Raw genomic sequence first — 20316 nt, 5'->3', positions numbered from 1 at the left:
GGGGGGCGCTGGCGCCTATCTCAGCTACAATCGGGCGGAAGGCAGGGTACACCCTGGACAAGTCGAAAATTAAAATGTATTTATTATTCTTTACAATAATTTCTTTATTGTAAAGAATAATAAATACATTTTAATTTAATTCTTCATTTTAGCTTATGTTTTTTCGACAAAGAATAGTTGTGAAATATTTCTTCAAACTTATTATGATTTAAATGTATAAAAAATAATTATTCTGGCAAATCTAGAAAATCTGAAGAATCAATTTTAAATCTTATTTTAAAGTCTTTTGGATTTCTTTTAAAATTTTTGTTCTGGAAAATCTAGAAGAAATAATGATTTGTCTTTGTTCGAAATATAGCTTGGTCCAATTTGTTATATATTCTAACAAAGTGCAGATTGGATTTTAACCTATTTAAAACATGTCATCAAAATTGTAAAATTAATCTTAATAAGGAAAAATTACTAATGATGTTCCATAAATTATTATTTTTTATTTTTTCAAAAAGATTCGAATTAGCTAGTTTTTCTCTTCATTTTTTTCAGTTGAGTTCTGAATTTTAAAGAGACTTTGAAATATTTAAATTTGATTCTACAGATTTTCTAGATTAGCCTGAATAATGTTTTTGAATTTTCATCATAAGTTTGAAGAAATATTTCACAAATATCCTTCATCAAAAAAAAACAGATGTTAAAATGAAGAATTAAATTAAAATGTATTTATTATTCTTTACAATTAAAAAAAAAAGGAATTTACTTGAACATTGATTTAAATTGTCAGGAAAGAAGAGGAATTTAAAAGGTTAAAAGGTATGTGTTTAAAAATCCTAAAATCATTTTTAAGGTTGTATTTTTTCTCTAAAATTGTCTTTCTGAAAGTTATAAGAAGCAAAGTAAAAAAAAAAAAAAAGAGTTTATTTAAACAAGTGAAGACCAAGTCTTTAAAATATTTTCTTGGATTTTCAAATTCTATTTGAGTTTTGTCTCTCTTAGAATTAAAAATGTTGAGCCAAGTGAGACCAGCTTGTTAGTAAATAAATACAATTTAAAAAATAGAGGCAGCTCACTGGTAAGTGCTGCTATTTGAGCTATTTTTAGAACAGGCCAGCGGGCCTTACGGGCTACCTGGTGCCCGCGGGCACCGTGTTGGTGACCCCTGCTCTACATCATGACAAATACAACACTTGTCAACCGTATTGTTAAATTGTTGTTTGAAAGATAAATAATAGAGAAAGTGGCGTTTCAGTCTTATCATAAACCCCGCCCATTATGCAAATCAGCTTCTGTATCCGGAAGTGAAGGGTCCCGTGATGTCAGCTATCCCAACATAGCTTCGCTGCCTTCGCTCGTAAAAAACTGACTCTTCGTCTCCTTTCAGTCCACAACGGAGGAGGATATTCCTTTTGCCGGTAGGCGAACAATGTGGGACCTTTTTTTTTTTTTTTTTTTTGTCACTTTTCCTACAAGCGAGTGAAAGCGCTCACATGACATGAGGGGTTAGCCTTCCAAGCTAACTGGCTAGCAGCCACTTTCCACCGCCGTCATGTCTCGCTTTGTGTTGCAGCAGCTGCCGGATTTTGTGGATTCTAACAACCAAAGTCAGACTTTGAACGCCGCCGATGACGTCCGCCTGAGCCCCGATGGACGTCACGTTCACGTCATCCTCCGCGAGCCGAAGGTTAGTCTTGTGACTCTGGACAAGTATGACAGACCTCAGCTGGTCCAGAACCAGAGGAGGTTGGCTTTGAGTCCGACAAGACTTGTGCCTATTGTTGATGTTTTATATTTGGACAATAATGACAAATTGGACTTTGTGTCGGCCGCTGTGGTTTATGAGAATGGAAAAGCGGAGTTTTGGAAGTTCCATGAGGGCGAAGGAGGCTGGAGTCTCCTGCAGACATCCGACTTGTGCAACAGTCCCCGGGCCAAAGTGGTGTCGGTGTGCGCCTGCTCGGACCTCATCGTCTGGTGTGAGGAGCGGCCGCCCTCGGAGAGTTCCCCCGGGCTCGCCTCCGCCAGGTTGAGGCATTGTGTCTGCAGGCGGGACTACCAGCTGCAAAAGGGGTCTGTCATCCTAGGAGGGGTGAGGATCTCCCTCCACAACAACCCGAAGTTCACCGTGATGACCTCAGGGGAATACGTGCACCTCCTTCCCGCCTCTCTGGGAAAATTCTTCCTGTCCTGGTGCCCTCGACGGGACTCCTTCCGGATCGGCGCCACGTGCAGAGCCACCCCCGTCAAAAAGGACTCCGCCACGGAGTGCGATTTCCGCAAGCTGATCGCAGACTGTTTAGGGTATCTGTCGGCGCTCGACGCGCCCGAGATCTGTGACGTCTCCCCTGCGGCTTGTGGAGGTCTGCTGATGCTCCTGGACACGGGCTGGGTGTGTCTCCTGCAGAAGGACGGGACGCTGCGACGCGTACACAAGCTGGCGGCGAACGACCGGACGCGGACCAGCATCTGCACATTCGAGGACACGTTGCTGATTCTAGCGGGTCAAAACCTGCATCTTCTAGACTTGGAGTCTGGGAGGGAGCTGGAAACCATAACACTAAAAAGTGAGGGGGTTTTGTTTGCTAATCAGGCTGACGGACCGCCTCACTTGTTCTCAAAAAGTGGACTTTATAAAGTGTCACGACAGGACCTAAAAGTGAAGTCCGCGGCGGAGAACATCCGCCCCGGCGCTCTCCTGGTGGAGGCCGTGTTCGAGGAGGCCTGCAAGTACTACCAGCAGAGGAGCTTGAGTCGCACCCGGCTGACTGTGGACGCGCTGAAGAAAGGAGGCAAGTTCCAAGCTCCCATGTCTTTAGCCTCCATCCTCAGGGACTTCCTCAGCTCGGGACCCAAGCAGAAAGTGACGGGAGCGTCGCAAAATGGGGGATTGCGCGGCGGGACAAGACAAGCTGCAAGTCTCCCTGGAGCCTGAGCTGAAGGCCCTGGTCGCCGTGGAGGAGCTGAAGGGGAGTTTGGTCAGAGGCACTGAGGACGAGGTGGAGGCTCTTTGCGAGAGTTTGGTGGAGAAGGAAGTGAGCCGGCTGCTGTCCACTTCTGAGCTGGATCACGACGAGCTGCTCTACCTCAACTCCATCTTTAACCTTTTCCCCTGCCAGGCGTGGAGGGCGGCCCAAGCTGCTCTCCAGCTGCACTGCAACGGGGAGGCCTCCCTGTCCAGCCGCGCCCCTCCAGATGTGTGGAAAAGCGTCCTCAGTCCGCCCCCGAGCGTGCCGGCCTCGTTGGCGGTGGCGAACGGCAGCTCCAAACACAGGTACAGCCCGGCCAAAGCGGACCACAACGCAAACTGCACGTCCAAATCCACCAGCGCCACCCTGCCCGTCTTTGAGCTTCTCTGCCATTCAGTTTTACGCTTCCAGCCCGCCTGGCTGCCCAGGTTCCTGGAGCTGGGCCAGCAGCAGCAGGGCTCGGCCGGGCTGGGCCTGAGCCTGGCCGCCTCCTCCTGGAGCGAGAACAACGTGCCGCTCTACAAGCGCGCCCTGGCCGTCCTGTCCTCTGCGCGGAAGGAGAGAGACCAGCCCCAGGACCTGGAGGTGGAATTGCTGATGGCCAGCGGGCGGCCCAACGCCATCCTGCAGGCGCTGAGGATCCTGATCGGGCGGCAGCAGTGGGAGCGGGTCACCCAAATGGCTCAGAAGTTCTGCAAGCAGAGCCCACTGCTCAATAAAGAGATCTTCACCACGCTGCTGTGTGAGGTGGCCCAGCACCGAGACCTGGACCCTTACCTGGACCTGCTGTGGGCCCTCTGCCCCGAGGACCTCACCGTCACCACCATTCTGAACCTGGTGCTGAAAAACCTCCCTCCGCCCAGCGCCCCCCATCCCCTCCCCATGTCCCTCACGTCCAGCCCCTCCCCTGCTCCCTTCGCCGACCCCCAGAGTGGTCACCTGACCATCGGGCTCCTCAAACCCTTGCTGAGGAAAGTTCTGCAGAGGGAAACCAAACCGAGCCAGCGTTACGCCGACATCCTCCAGTCGCCCTCCTTCCCGCCCCCGGCCCCGCCCCGCTTGCCCACGGAATATTCCGGAACAGGCTCCCCTGATGGTTCCTCCACCTGCTGACTTGATGGTAATGTCACATGACTACTGGACCTTGTAAACAACTACTGACAATATTAGCAGTGTAAATATTGCCTCTAATTTGACCCTGTAAATAATAACCTGCCTTATTTATACCTTTCATTAGCTTGATGTGTTCCATACAGTATTTATTGAACAGTAGCTTACCCTTAGTGTTAAAAATATAAATAACTTACATATTTATTGAATTGATGCCCCTAAAACCACCCTACAATATATTGCCACAGCCTGGGATGAAAATTCAAGTAAATTCCTGTAATTATAGTTAGTAATCAAATTAGCAAATCATCATTTATAATACTAATAATTAAACAAAACATACACAGTCCAGGCCAAAAGTTTGGACTCACTTTTTCCTCATTTAATGTGTTTTTCTTTATTTTCATGACTATTTACATTGTAGATTGTCACTGAAGGCATCACAACTGTGAATGAACACAAGTGGAGTTATGTACTTAACAAAAAAAACAACTGAATGAAAATAACTGAAAACAGGTTTTATGTTGTAGTTTCTTCAAAATAGCCACCCCTTTGCTCTGATTACTGCTTTGCACACTCTTGGCATTCTCTCGAGGAGCTTCTAGCACACCTGTGATGTAAAAAACTAGGTCAAGTGACTACCTCTCGAAGCTCATCGAGAGGATGCCAAGAGTGTGCGAAAAAGTAATCAGGGCAAAGGGTGGCTGTTTTGAAAAAACTACAACATAAAACATGTTTTGAGTTATTTCACCTTTTTTTTGTTAAGTACATAACTCCACATGTGTTCATTCATAGTTGTGATGCCTTCAGTGACAATCTACAATGAAAATAGTCATGAAAATAAAGAAAACCCGTTGAATGAGAAGGTGTGTCCAAAGTTTTGGCCCGTGCTCTACATATATTTAAACTAATATGATAAAACAATAATTTTTTATACTAACATGTTGCAAACAGGAGTCGTTAATTCTGAATATTGATAAAGTAATGGATTATTATGCCTTTACATTAGAGCACCGCCTGTTGCTTGAAAACATTGACATGCAGTGCAGGACAAAAGTTTGGACACACATTCTCCTCATTCAATGTGTTTTCTTTATTTTCATGACTATTTCAATCCAATCCACTTTATTTATATAGCACATTTAAACAACAATGTTTCCAAAGTGCTGCACAGCCATGTTAAAAACAATATTTAAAAAATTATATATATTATGCTCCACCAATGACTGAATAAAACAAAAAAGAAATAAATATAAAACCAATATAAAAACAAATATGATTAAAAACTATTTTAAAGGGTAAAATCAATTAAAACAGTAAAATAGAAATCGTATAAAAAACACAGAGGACCACACAACTCACGTTACATTGTAGATTGTCACTGAAGGCATCACAACTATGTATGAACATGTAAATAAATAAATAAATGTGTTGTACTTGTATAGCGCTTTTCTACCTTCAAGGTACTCAAAGCGCTTTGACACTACTTCCACATTTACCCATTCACACACTGATGGAGGGAGCTGCCATGCAAGGCGCCTACCAGCACCCATCAGGAGCAAGGGTGAAGTGTCTTGCTCAGGACACAACGGACGTAACGAGGTTGGTACTAGGTGGGATTTGAACCAGTGACCCTCGGGTTGCGCACGGCCACTCTCCCACTGCGCCACACCGTCCCAAACATGTGGAGTTATGTACTTAACAAAAAAAAGGTGAAATAACTGAAAACATGTTTTATATTGTAGTTTCTTCAAAATAGCCACCCTTTGCTCTGATTACTGTTTTGCACACACTTGGCATTCTCTCGATGAGCTTGAAGAGGTAGTCACCTGAAATGGTTTTCACTACACAGGTGTGCTTGAAGCTCATCGAGAGAATGCCAAGATTGTGCAAAACGGTAATCAGAGCAAAGGGCGGCTATTTTGAAGAAACTAGAATATATTGTTAAGTACATAACTCCACATGTGTTCATTCATAGTTTTGATGCCTTCAGTGACAATCTATAATGTAAATAGTCATGAAAATAAAGAAAACACATTGAAATGAGAAGGTTTGGCCTGTACTGTATTTTTTTTATTTTTATAATAGCACAAGTTTTGGTATTTTTTTAAGGGCCAAACTCATTTCATTTAGTCATAGTTTTACACTGGAACGTGTGTTTATGTAGACGGCGTTTGCTTCTGCAATGACTGACAGATGACACTTCTGTCCCTTTTTGGGCTGCATGCTCCCGTCCAATCCTGCCCTCGTGTTTCCCAGCAACATGTCCTCACAAGACATTCCTGACCAGACTTGCCGAGTAAACTTTAAATTCAATTTGGGCGAAATTCCGGTGTTAAGCTCATATCGTGGTACTTACGACCAAAAGGAGCGCATTACTGTTTAATGTGCTCAAAAAGCACTTCTGAACACCCTGAAATCTTTTAACCAAGGTATATTTTAAAAAAAGAAATTGACATGAATCATTAAATAGACACAATATATTTTCCTTGGCAAACGAAACATTATATATTTCTTCTGTTTTTTAAGAGCTATAATATTTGAATATGTTAGTTCTGTACTTTTTTTTTGGAATGTTGCCTATCATTCACAATCCCTCGTAAGACAAGACCACGTTTTTTTGTTAGGTTTTTTTTTCATTCTAAAGATTTAAAAAAGGCGTGCAAGATGCAGCTACTGGGAGTCCCCTATGGTGCCTTCAAAGCCCACCTAAGCAACTTCAAAACCCTGCATCAATGTTTTATATACACACTGCAAGTCTATATAAAATGAAGTAACAACAACACTATGTCATATGTACAATATTTACCTTATTCTGGTCATTACCAGAATGTATTGCTCCCAGTAGCAGCATTGCTAGGCAGCTAAAACTACCCATTTATGACATATCAGAATGCAACAAAAAAAACATGTGTTCTTGCCTCTCATTAGGATTGTAAACAATAGGCAAAATTCCAAGTACCAATGATTGTCACAAACACACTAAGTGTAGTGAAATTTGTCCTCTGCATTTGACCCATCCCCTTGTTCACCCCCTGGGAGGTTAGGGGAGCAGTGAGCAGCAGCAGTGCCGCGCCCGGGAATCATTTTTGGTGATTTAACCCCCAAATGCATTTTTTTAATGTTAAAACTGCGTGTTTTGGTTTATGTGACAACTTGTATTCATGTTAGCACCGGCATTGACTGATAGCTAAGGGTTAGCGGCACTCTAGGCGTTAGCTGCTAGCTAGAGGTTAGCGCCGCTAGCTCAAAATGCTAACGGCTACCTTTGCTTCACGGTGAAATAAGCAGTATTAACGGTCCACGAGTTTATCAATCACGGTTTAACAATCTTTTATTGTTGACTATTGTCAAGTGTTAGCGCTAAAGGCCTACTGAAATGAGATTTTTTTTATTTAAACGGGGATAGCAGGTCCATTCTATGTGTCATACTTGATCCTTTCGCAATATTGCCATATTTTTGCTGAAAGGATTTAGTAGAGAACATCCACGATAAAGTTCGCAATTTTTGGTCGCTAATTGTGAAGTGAATTATATTTATATAGCGCCTTTCTAGTGACACCCAATATCTGAGTTACATTTAAACCAGTGTGGGTGGCACTGGGAGCAGGTGGGTAAAGTGTCTTGCCCAAGGACACAACGGCAGTGACTAGGATGGCACAAGCGGGAATCGAACCTGCAACCCTAAAGTTGCTGGCACGGCCACACTACCAACCGAGCTATGCCGCCTGTACCGGAAGTAGCAGACGATGACATCACCGGTGTGAGGGCTCCTCACATTGTTTATAATGTGAGCCTCCAACAGCAAGAGCTATTCGGACCGAGAAAACGACAATTTCCCCATTAATTTGAGCGAGGATGAAAGATTTGTGGCTTAGGATATTGATAGCGAAGGACTACAAAAAAAAAAAAAGTAAAAAAAAAAATAGGCGATTGCATTGGGAGTAATTCAGATGTTTTTAGACACATTTACTAGGATAATTCTGGGAAATCCCTTATCTTTCTATTGTGTTGCTGGTGTTTTAGTGAGTTAAATAGTACCTGATAGTCGGAGGGGTGTGTCCACGGATGTGTTGACGCCAGTCTCTGAGAGAAGTCACGAAGCTGCAACAGGACAGAAGCGCCGCAGATCTCCGATAAGAGGCGACTTTTTACCACAATTTTCTCGCCGAAACCTGCTGGTTGACAAATGGTCGGGATCCATGTTCGCTTGACCGCTCTGATCCATAGTAAAGCTTCACCTTTGGGAATTTTAAACAAGGAAACACCGTGTGGCTAAAGGCTAAAGCTTCCCACCTCCATCTTTCTGCTTTGACTTCTCCATTATTAATTGAACACATTGCAAAAGATTCAGCAACACAGATGTCCAGAATACTGTGTAATTGCGCGAGGAAAAGAGACGACTTTTAGCCGCGAGTGGTGCTGCGCTAATTAATATGTCCTCTACAGTCCGCGACGTTTTCAACAAGAAACTCCGCGGGAAATTTAAAATTGCAATTTAGTAAACTAAAGCGGCCGTATTGGCATGTGTTGCAATGTTAATATTTCATCATTGATATATAAACTATCACACTGCGTGGTCGCTAGTAGTGGCTTTCAGTAGGCCTTTAATACTCGTTTCCTACTCTCACGTCCTCTCCTCGCTGTCTATTCAACGATACTTTCACTTTTGTTATCACCTCAGTCTTGTTCCCTCCGACTTCATGTTTATTGCAGCCTGACAATGGGATTGCTCTTTTAATGGCCTCCATCTAACTGACCTCATCGTCACCTTTCTGGCACCAAGCGGATGAAATTGTGCCTTAGCGCGCAAAGAAAGACACTTTTAATCAGATTTGAATGTTGGAACGCCAAATGTTCCACACTGTAACGTTTGCCATGAAGACAGCAGTATTTATGAGTGGATGTCTGTGCGATTAAAGTGTGATGAAGCTTCAACGGGTTTGTTATTGTCGCCGTACAGCGAGTTGTTATTGTTGCCGTACAGTGAGTCACGGTCCAGGGGAAAGTTCCACAGGAGGATGTGAGGATCGCAGCAGCGGTCCAAATGTGGAAGTGTGCACGGGGTAATCCAAGGGGGCCGCTGTACTGCCAATACTTTGGCACCTCTTTGCAAATTACACTCCAGCGCCACTGCACAATAATGGTTTTGCTTCCGTTTACATTGGTTTATAGCGCTTACTGCACTTTACAAACTCTAACCCAGGGGTGTCCAAACTTTATCCACTGAGGGCCGCACACTGAAAAATCCAAGCAAGTGGGGGCCATTTTGATATTTTTTATATTAAAAAAACAATATCAATCAATCAATGTTTACTTATATAGCCCTAAATCACTAGTGTCTCAAAGGGCTGCACAATCCACCACGACATCCTCGGTAGGCCCCCATAAGGGCAAGGAAAACTCACACCCAGTGGGACGTCGGTGACAATGATGACTATGAGAACCTTGGAGAGGAGGAAAGCAATGGATGTCGAGCGGGTCTAACATGATACTGTGAAAGTTCAATCCATAATGGATCCAACACAGTCGCGAGAGTCCAGTCCAAAGCGGATCCAACACAGCAGCGAGAGTCCTGTTCACAGCGGAGCCAGCAGGAAACCATCACAAGCGGAGGCGGATCAGCAGCGCGGAGATGTCCCCAGCTGACACACAGGCGAGCAGTACATTGCCACCGGATCGGACCGGACCCCCTCCACAAGGGAGAGTGGGACATAGAAGAAAAAGAAAAGAAACGGCAGATCAACTGGTCTAAAAAGGGAGTCTATTTAAAGGCTAGAGTATACAAATGAGTTTTAAGGTGAGACTTAAATGCTTCTACTGAGGTGGCATCTCAAACTTTTACCGGGAGGGCATTCCAGAGTACTGGAGCCCGAACGGAAAACGCTCTATAGCCCGCAGACTTTTTTTGGGCTCTAGGAATCACTAATAAGCCGGAGTCCTTTGAACGCAGATTTCTTGCCGGGACATATGGTACAATACAATCGGCAAGATAGGATGGAGCTAGACCGTGTAGTATTTTATACGTAAGTAGTAAAACCTTAAAGTCACATCTTAAGTACACAGGAAGCCAGTGCAGGTGAGCCAGTACAGGTGTAATGTGATCAAACTTTCTTGTTCTTGTCAAAAGTCTAGCAGCCGCATTTTGTACCAACTGTAATCTTTAATACAATTGTTATGTTTACTAAATGGAGGTGACGGCAAACGGACACCAGGTGCCAGTAGTGTACAGAGATTTAATACATCCATCCATCCATTTCCCACCGCTTATTCCCTTTTGGGGTCGCAGGGGACGCTGGCGCCTATCTCAGCTACAATCGGGCGGAAGGCGGGGTACACCCTGGACAAGTCGCCACCTCATCGCAGGGCCAACACAGATAGACAACATTCACACACTAGGGCCAATTTAGTGTTGCCAATCAACCTATCCCCAGGTGCATGTCTTTGGAAGTGGGAGGAAGCCGGAGTACCCGGAGGGAACCCACGCATTCACGGGGAGAACATGCAAACTCCACACAGAAAGATCCCGAGCCTGGATTTGAACCCAGGACTGCAGGACCTTCGTATTGTGAGGCAGACGCACTAACCCCTCTGCCACCGTGAAGCCCCAGATTTAATACAGTGGGGCAAAAAAATATTTAGTCAGCCACCGATTGTGCAAGTTCTCCCACTTAAAATGATGACAGAGGTCTGTAATTTTCATCATAGGTACACTTCAACTGTGAGAGACAGAATGTGAAAAAAAAAATCCAGGAATTCACATTGTAGGAATTTTAAAGTAATTGTAAATTATGGTGGAAAATAAGTATTTGGTCAACCAAAGCTCTCACAGATGGAAGGAGGTTTTGGCTCAAACCATTCATTCTTTCCTTAACACGGATCAATCGTCCTGTCCTCTTAGCAGAAAAACAGCCCCAAAGCATGATGTTTCCACCCCCATGCTTCACAGTAGGTATGGTGTTCTTGGGATGCAACTCAGTATTCTTCTTCTTCCAAACAGGACGAGTTGAGTTTATACCAAAAAGTTCTATTTTGGTTTCATCTGACCACATGACATTCTCCCAATCCTCTGCTGTATCATCCATGTATCCATTTTGGTATAAACTCAACTCGTCGTGTTTGGAGGAAGAAAAATACTGAGTTGCATCCCAAGAACACCATACCTACTGTGAAGCATGGGGGTGGAAACATCATGCTTTGGGGCTGTTTTTCTGCTGAGGGGACAGGACGATTGATCCGTGTTAAGGAAAGAATGAATGGGGCCATGTATCGTGAGATTTTGAGCCAAAACCTCCTTCCATCAGTGAGAGCTTTGAATGGTTGACCAAATACTTATTTTCCACCATCATTTACAAATAAATTACTTGAAAATTCCTACAATGTGAATTCCTGGATTTTTATTTCCACATTCTGTCTCTCACAATTGAAGTGTACCTATGATGAAAATTACAGACCTCTGTCATCATTTTAAGTGGGAGAACTTGCACAATCGGTGGCTGACTAAATACTTTTTTGCCCCCCTGTATATATATATAATACTAATAATAATAACAATAAACAATATTAATAAACTAGAGAATGTGCCATCTCCGGGTTGGGGAGGAGACCCTGCCCCAAGTGGAGGAGTTCAAGTACCTAGGAGTCTTGTTCACGAGTGAGGGAAGAGTGGATCGTGAGATCGACAGGCGGATCGGTGCGGCGTCTTCAGTAATGCGGACGTTGTACCGATCCGTTGTGGTGAAGAAGGAGCTGAGCCGGAAGGCAAAGCTCTCAATTTACCGGTCGATCTACGTTCCCATCCTCACCTATGGTCATGAGCTTTGGGTCTTGACCGAAAGGATAAGATCACGGGTACAAGCGGCCGAAATGAGTTTGGGTCTCTCCCTTAGAGATAGGGTGAGAAGCTCTGCCATCCGGGAGGAACTCAAAGTAAAGCCGCTGCTCCTCCACATCGAGAGGAGCCAGATGAGGTGGTTCGGGCATCTGGTCAGGATGCCACCCGAACGCCTCCCTAGGGAGGTGTTTAGGGCACGTCCAACCGGTAGGAGGCCACGGGGAAGACCCAGGACACGTTGGGAAGACTATGTCTCCCGGCTGGCCTGGGAACGCCTCGGGATCCCCCGGGAAGAGCTAGACGAAGTGGCTGGGGAGAGGGAAGTCTGGGTTTCCCTGCTTAGGCTGTTGCCCCCGCGACCCGACCTCGGATAAGCGTAAGAAGATGGATGGATGATGTGTGTGTCAAAAAACCCAAGAGTGTGTATGGTGTAAGACTACATGAAGTATATTAACTGAAGTGTGTGTTACCAAGTGTTGTAGAGAGCCAAGGAACAAGGCAGTCTGAGAGGCCGGCAGATGATCATTCAGGGCAGGAGAGAAAAGGCAACATCCGTGTTCAGGCGAAGGTCAGGAATCGAGGAAGGCAGTCCAAAACACGGGGAAACAACAGACCTTGAAGGGAAGACTCTGCGGGAGAGCAACACGGACGTCAGAAAACCACGGAGGAAAACACGACAACGATCAGCGAACATCAGGCTTACGGTACACCATTTGAGAATGAAGTTCCCGCCCGATCCTTGGTCCACTGGTCCCTTTTACGGCTTCACGTCATCAGTCACAGGTGTGGACTGCGGCCGGCTGCGGAGGAGAGGGGTGCGGTCCGCTTGATGAGCGCGGGGACGTGTGTGGGGTGCGCTGTCAGCGGGTCCTCTGGTTGGACCCGCAGCGGAGGGAGACGCAGAATGCACGTGTCCCACAACAACAATATATGTAGAAAAAATACACATTTCGGCCTCCACTCAGGCTTGATCTCGGGGACCCCAAAGGGTTTTGGTCAAAAAAATATAAAAAGTGTGTCGTTATTCAGTCTTATTTTTTTATTATTATTCAAGTTTTCAAAAACATGCACCTGGGGATAGGTTGATTGGCAACACTAAATTGGTCCTAGTGTGTGAATGTGAGTGTGAATGTTGTCTGTCTATCTGTGTTGGCCCTGCGATGAGGTGGCGACTTGTCCAGGGTGTACCCCGCCTTCCGCCCGATTGTAGCTGAGATAGGCGCCAGCACCCCCCGCGACCCCGAAAGGGAATAAGCGGTAGAAAATGGATGGATGGATATTCAAGTTTTAAATCTCTAGATCCACATTAGGTCTATTTGTTAATATAATGATTTTAAAGAATTAAGTTGTTTGCTCTCTTTGCCACAAAAAAAAACAGTTTTTCATGGAAAAATCACAAAATATGCAATATTTTCACCTAATGATTTTTTTAAGTGGAATATCCATCCATCCATTTTCTACCGCTTATTCCCTTTCGGGGTCGCGGGGGGCGATGGCGCCTATCTCAGCTACAATCGGGCGGAAGGCTGGGTGCACCCTGGACAAGTCGCCACCTCATCGCAGGGCCAACACAGATAGACAGACAACATTCACACACTAGGGCCAATTTAGTGTTGCCAATCAACCTATCCCCAGGTGCATGTCTTTGGAGGTGGGAGGAAGCCGGAGTACCCGGAGGGAACCCACGCATTCACGGGGAGAACATGCAAACTCCACACAGAAAGATCCCGAGCCTGGATTTGAACCCAGGACTGCAGGAACTTCGTATTGTGAGGCAGACGCACTAACCCCTCTGCCACCGTGAAGCCCAGTCCGAGCGTTTCAGGAATATTTGAGATTATATAATAATTGGAGCATTGAAAAGGTCAATAACTCAAAACACCATTGATTTTAATTAATTATTATTTTTTGTGCAATGTCACTTAAAAACAAATCACACTGAAATGATTGGGGATCCAAAAAAGTGTTAAAAAATAAATTATACATTTTTTTTTTACTGTTTACTTTTAACACAATAATTTCGAGATCAACTTCAGATCTACCCGTCAATTATGTTTTTTGTTTGTTTCAACGTTGTATTTTTGTTTAGGCCCTTTTTAAAAAAAAAAAACAGCTGAGATTTTTATATGGCAAACACAAAATATGCAACATTTTCCCCCAAAAATATCTCAAAGTGGAAAATTTCACGTGACGTAATTGGACCCTTGAATAGGTCAATAATTCATAATGACATTGATTTTGATTCATTATTATTGTTTAACCCTCTGATGCATAACGTGGGTCAAACATGACCCAACCAAGTTTTTATGATTCTTTGCAATAATTGAATGTAATCTTTCAGTATTCCAGGTATTCCTCAATTAGACATTGATTTTGATTCATTATTATTTTTTAAAGAAAGAAACAACCTGCATGGCAGCTTTGTGTTATTAGAGTAAACATTGCAACATTTTATTGTCACATTTCACCTGTTTGCTCCTTAATATCACTTTTTACGTTTAAAAAAAATTCTTAATCGTAGGGCCGCACTTTGGACACCCCTGCTTATTAACTTAAGGGTCTCAAACTCACTTTACCTGGGGGCCACTGGATGCAGAGTCTGGGTGAGGCCGGGCCGCGAGAAATTATTTCGTAAAAAAAAATGTTGCATACTCCTCAGCATGTCTAGTTGTATAATGACATTTAAAATTGTATCCCTCGTGCACCGCAACTTTCTCTGTGCAAATAAGACACGTCGGGGTACCCCCTGTGCTCAACAAAGAATTATTGCATCTCCCACTTTTCCTGGAATTGTCTTTGCTCATCACTAACCTTTCTCTTCACTGCAGGCTTTGAAAAAGACATGTTTGGGGTTGTGGAATATATTTGTATTTGGCCCACGCACGGAGAATAATGTTATTTCCCTATAGCAACACGGCGGTCGGGAAAGTACCTGGATAGCGAGCGCAAAAAAGTGACAGCTCCCTGAGTGTTATCCGACATCATATAGTAGTGTTCATCGTGTGAGGCAATGCAAATTAAACAATAAAAAAAAAACAAATAACGGTTCGAATTGGTCCAGGTTATCGGGAACTGTTATTACTGACGGACAGGTGTCGCGGTGTGACTGCAGCCAGGCACGTAAGAAAACTCTCGTCTCCATGGCAACGTCTCTATCGCTTTCACTCGTTTGCCGCTTTTCCACTAACGCAGGGGTAGGCAACCCAGAACGTTGAAAGAGCCATTTTGGACCCAAATAACACAACGCTGTTAAGCGCCATTCATATAAAACTTGCAGGCCACACTAACATTAAACTTTCATATTAAGGTAACGTAAGAGACCCCTGCTCTAGCCTCTCTAAAAATATAAGAATGTAATCGGAAATGCTGATTATCGGTCCTGCTAGACACCGAACTCTATTTAATAATACAACTCTAACATTTGACAACCAAACAATTAAACAAGGCGACACGGTAAAGAATCTGGGTATTATCTTCGACCCAACTCTCTCCTTTGAGGCACACATTAAAAGCGTTACTAAAACGGCCTTCTTTCATCTCCGTAATATCGCTAAAATTCGCTCCATTCTGTCCACTAAAGACGCTGAGATCATTATCCATGCGTTTGTTACGTCTCGCCTCGATTACTGTAACGTATTATTTTCGGGTCTCCCCATGTCTAGCATTAAAAGATTACAGTTGGTACAAAATGCGGCTGCTAGACTTTTGACAAGAACAAGAAAGTTTGATCACATTACACCTGTACTGGCTCACCTGCACTGGCTTCCTGTGCACTTAAGATGTGACTTTAAGGTTTTACTACTTACGTATAAAATACTACACGGTCTAGCTCCAGCCTATCTTGCCGATTGTATTGTACCATATGTCCCGGCAAGAAATCTGCGTTCAAAGGACTCCGGCTTGTTTGTGATTCCCAAAACCCAAAAAAAGTCTGCGGGCTATAGAGCGTTTTCCGTTCGGGCTCCAGTACTCTGGAATGCCCTCCCGGTAACAGTTCGAGATACCACCTCAGTAGAAGCATTTAAGTCTCACCTTAAAACTCATTTGTATACTCTAGCCTTTAAATAGACTCCCTTTTTAGACCAGTTGATCTGCTGTTTCTTTTCTTTTTCTTCTATGTCCCACTCTCCCTTGTGGAGGGGTCCGGTCCGATCCGGTGGCCATGTACTGCTTGCCTGTGTATCGGCTGGGGACATCTCTGCGCTGCTGATCCGCCTCCGCTTGGGATGGTTTCCTGCTGGCTCCGCTGTGAACGGGACTCTCGCTGCTGTGTTGGATCCGCTTTGGACTGGACTCTCGCGACTGTTGGATCCATTATGGATTGAACTTTCACAGTATCATTTTAGACCCGCTCGACATCCATTGCTTTCCTCCTCTCCAAGGTTCTCATAGTCATCATTGTCACCGACGTCCCACTGGGTGTGAGTTTTCCTTGCCCTTATGTGGGCCTACCGAGGATGTTGTGGTGGTTTGTGCAGCCCTTTGAGACACTAGTGATTTAGGGCTATATAAGTAAACATTGATTGATTGATTGATTGATTGATTGACTTTATATGTATAGCACATTTAAACAACAAAATGTTTCCAAAGTGCTGCACAAGAATGTCAAAAGTCAAAAACAATATTCAAATATCCTTAGCTCCACCAATGACTGAATAAAAACAATAAAAATAAATATCAAGACTAAGACTTCCTTTTATTGTCATTCAAATTTGAACTTTACAGTACGGATAAGAATGAAATGTCGTTGCATTAGCTCATTTTAGTGCAGGATAAAAGAGAAATAATGTGCCAATAGAAATAAATGGATTTCTGTACGGATAAATATATTGCACTTTTGCATACGCATCCACGTTTATGAATGTATGTTATATTGTCTTTAAATATCAAACCAATGTAAAAATAAATATGATTAAAAGCGGGCTTATATAATATATGGATGTAAATGTTACCTTTTTAACAGGGAGGAATAATAGAGAATGTGTGACAATGTAGATTAAAAAGATTAGATGTCAATGAAGTCAATGACAATTTTGTACGTTTGCTGTGAAACTAACTTTTTAAATCAGAATATTCACACTTTTGAAATGTGATTAATCACAGTAAACTTACAGAATTTTTTCTAAAAGAGCCTAATATTTTTACACAGATGCAATTTTATTGATCAAATATCATACAGGAATTTTTTAAAAGTTTTTTTTACCAAAATGCATGTCATTTGTTTGTACAAAACTTACTAACAATTATATCTAACAGTCAGAGGTGGTGCCTAGAGTTAAAAAAAATTTAAAAAAAAGGGCAAGTAACTATAACCTGATCTCTTCTTTAACCGATATAATGTATTCTACACCCATAATGTTACAAAAACTGCTCAAAAATATATATTACTCCACCAGTTTAACGACAATAAAGCAAGTATTTTTAAATAATTTCTGTCACAAAAAAATCGTCACTCTCTTTTCCGCCTGACACAAGTGTTTGACTTATCTCCATTCAATAGTTACATTATTGTTGACCAAAAACAAGTGCATGAAACAAAAACTGCCCCAGATTACGTCGTAATTTAAATGTAGAAGTGGTAGTTTACTTTTGGACAAGTAAACAAAGTAAAAATAACAAAAAGTATATTTAATGATATATGTTGTCTGTCTATCTGTGTTGGCCCTGACTTGTCCAGGGTGTAAACCGCCTTCCGCCCGAATGCAGCTGAGATAGGCTCCAGCGACCCTCTGCGACCTCGAACGGGACAAGCGGTAGTAAAATGGATGGATGGATACAAATGCTATGTGACCACACCAATACTAACCTTAATAAAAATAACGTATAAACCCCTTATTCTTGTATTAAAAAATTTTTTAATATATCTTTTTGAACTATGTTTGGACATTCTTATATACAGGGTTTACACAGGTTTCAACAAGTCAAATTTAAGGTAGCCTACTATTTCTGTTTTTTAGTTTCTTTAGTGATGTACCCCCTGTGAACATTTTTTTAATTCAAGTACCCCCTAATCAGAGCAAAGCATTTTTGGTTGAAAAAAAGAGATAAAGAAGTAAAATACAGCACTATGTCATCAGTTTATGATTTAACAAATTGTATAACCGTGCAAAATATTGCTCATTTGTAGTGGTCTTTCTTGAACTATTTGGAAAAATAACTAAAAACTTGTTGAAAAATAAACAAGTGATTCAATTATAAATAAAGATTTCTACACATAGAAGTAATCATCAACTTAAAGTGCCCTCTTTGGGGATTGTAATAGAGATCCATCTGGATTCATCAACTTAATTCTAAACATTTCTTCACAAAAAAAGTAATCTTTTACATCAATATTTATGGAACATGTCCACAAAAAAATCTAGCTGTCAACACTGAATATTGCATTGTTGCATTTCTTTTCACAGTGAAACTTACATTCATATTTTGTTGAAGTATTATTCAATAAATATATTTATAAAGGATTTTTGAATTGTTGCTATTTTTAGAATATTAAAAAAAAAATATCACGTACCCCTTGGCATACCTTCAAGTACCCCCATTTGAGAACCACTGCTTTAGAGCATCCTTAAAAATCGAAACATTTAAAAGCAAGACTGAAGTTCATGCATGTTTTAAATGAAAGTAACAAAGATTTGTAAGACTTTTCAACATTTTATTTTAAAACATTTTATGAGTTTTGATAAGAATTTTAGACATTTTCAGCACTTAAATTCAACTTGTTGGATTTATGACTTTTTTAAAGAACTCTGTATATAATATACATATATCCAATATTCATTGATAGAGTAAAAATGCAGGATTTAAGCAATAATTGATCGTATGTTGAATTAAACGCTACACATCAGACAGTATGCTATTTATCATTTTCTTTTTTTTGTACATATAATCAAAGAGCAAATAGTCCTAAAGGTTAAAAAAAAAAGTATTATTACCTTAAAGGTAAAGCGCTATACAAGTATAATCAATTTACTAACATTATCAGCATTCAAAAACATTTTGATGACAGAATGTATAAAGTAGAACATCACAAACACACAAAAAAATACATTCATCGTTTCTGCAAGTCACACCGAGAATAATAATTGCATCCTTTTAATTGATTGTGCTTTGATTTGTCAGCGACATGAAACAAGATTAAATGTTGCTAATTCAGGGGTGCCCACACTTTTTCTGCAGGCGAGCTACTTTTCAATTGACCAACTCGAGGGGATCTACCTCATTTATATATATCATTTATATTTATTTATTTATGAAAGAGACATTTTTGTAAACAAGTTAAATGTGTTTAATGATAATACAAGCATGTGTAACACATATAGATGTCTTTCTTTCACAAAGACAAGAATATAAGTTGGTGTATTACCTGATTCTGATGACTTGCATTGATTGGAATCAGACAGTAATGATGATAACGCCCACATTTTCAAATGGAGGAGAAAAAAAGTTGTCCTTTCTGTACAATACCACATGAAAGTGGTTGGTTTTTGGCATCTAATTCATCCAGCTTCCATACACTTTACAAGAAAAACATTGGCGGCAAATTCCGTAGCTTGCTTGATTGACATTCACGGCACCCGAGGGTCTTGTGAGATGACGCTGGCTGCTGCCAGTTCATTATTATGAAAAAATGACAGAGAGGAAGGCGAGAAACACTTATTATTTCAACACTTTCGCACCGTCCCTTCCGTCAAAACTCTAAAGGCCGACTGCACATTTCCTATCTTCACAATAAAAGCCCTGCTTCATGCTGCCTGTGCTAACAAAATAAGAGTCTCAGAAAGCTGGCGTGCACAAGTGATGTGCACGCCTGCTTTCTGAGGGATCGCTTGTGCACGCCAGTTTTCAGAGACTCTGTATTTAGTTAGCGCAGGCAGCATGAAGCAGGGCTTTTATTGTGAAGATAGGAAATGTGCAGTCGGCCTTTAGAGTTTTGACGGAAGGTACGGCGCGAGAGTCTGTTGAAATAAAAAGTGTTTCTCGCCTTCCTCTCGGTCATATTTTCATAATAATGATCTTGCAGCAGCCAGCGTCATCTCACAAGACCCTCCGGTACCGTGAATGTCATTTAAGTGACGTCTTGGTGAAGATTGATGATCACTCATTTTTAGGTCTATTTTTTTTAAAAGCCTGGCTGGAGATCGACTGACACACCCCCCGCGGTCGACTGGTAGCTCGCGATCGACGTAATGGGCATCCCTGATTTAATTAATCGAACAATATTATTCACAATAAATCAACAGCACACACAACAGAATCCAATGCCATGAATTGATTAACGTGGCCCCCAACTTAAAATAGTTGAAAAATTTGAGTGTTACCATTTAGTGGTCAATTGTACAGAATATGTACTGTACTGTGCAATCTACTAATAACATTTTCAAACAATCATTTACTGGAATTATTTTTTTAGCCACA

At 42.2% G+C, this 20316-nt stretch overlaps 2 protein-coding genes across 2 annotated transcripts in view; one reads left to right on the top strand and one right to left on the bottom strand.

Moving 5' to 3' along the window:
- The first annotated feature begins 1269 nt into the window (after positions 1–1269).
- Positions 1270–20316, top strand: part of LOC133558961 (BLOC-2 complex member HPS6) — a 39990-nt gene continuing 20943 nt past the window's right edge. Inside the window, 2 exon segments of the mRNA XM_061910171.1 lie at positions 1270–2860; positions 2862–4077. Coding sequence (XP_061766155.1) covers positions 1541–2860; positions 2862–4070 — 2529 coding nt within the window. The 5' untranslated portion in view covers positions 1270–1540 and the 3' untranslated portion in view covers positions 4071–4077.
- LOC133558959 (prominin-1-A-like) overlaps positions 12536–20316 on the bottom strand; it is a 95720-nt gene continuing 87939 nt past the window's right edge. The window contains exon 24 of the mRNA XM_061910169.1: positions 12536–12773. Coding sequence (XP_061766153.1) covers positions 12659–12773 — 115 coding nt within the window. The 3' untranslated portion in view covers positions 12536–12658. The remainder of the gene's footprint in view (positions 12774–20316) is intronic.

Source organism: Nerophis ophidion, linkage group LG09 (genome assembly GCF_033978795.1).
Source record: "Nerophis ophidion isolate RoL-2023_Sa linkage group LG09, RoL_Noph_v1.0, whole genome shotgun sequence".
NCBI lineage: Eukaryota > Metazoa > Chordata > Actinopteri > Syngnathiformes > Syngnathidae > Nerophis > Nerophis ophidion.
Note: the sequence above shows the minus strand (reverse complement) of the source record. Positions and strands in the feature narration are given on the sequence as shown.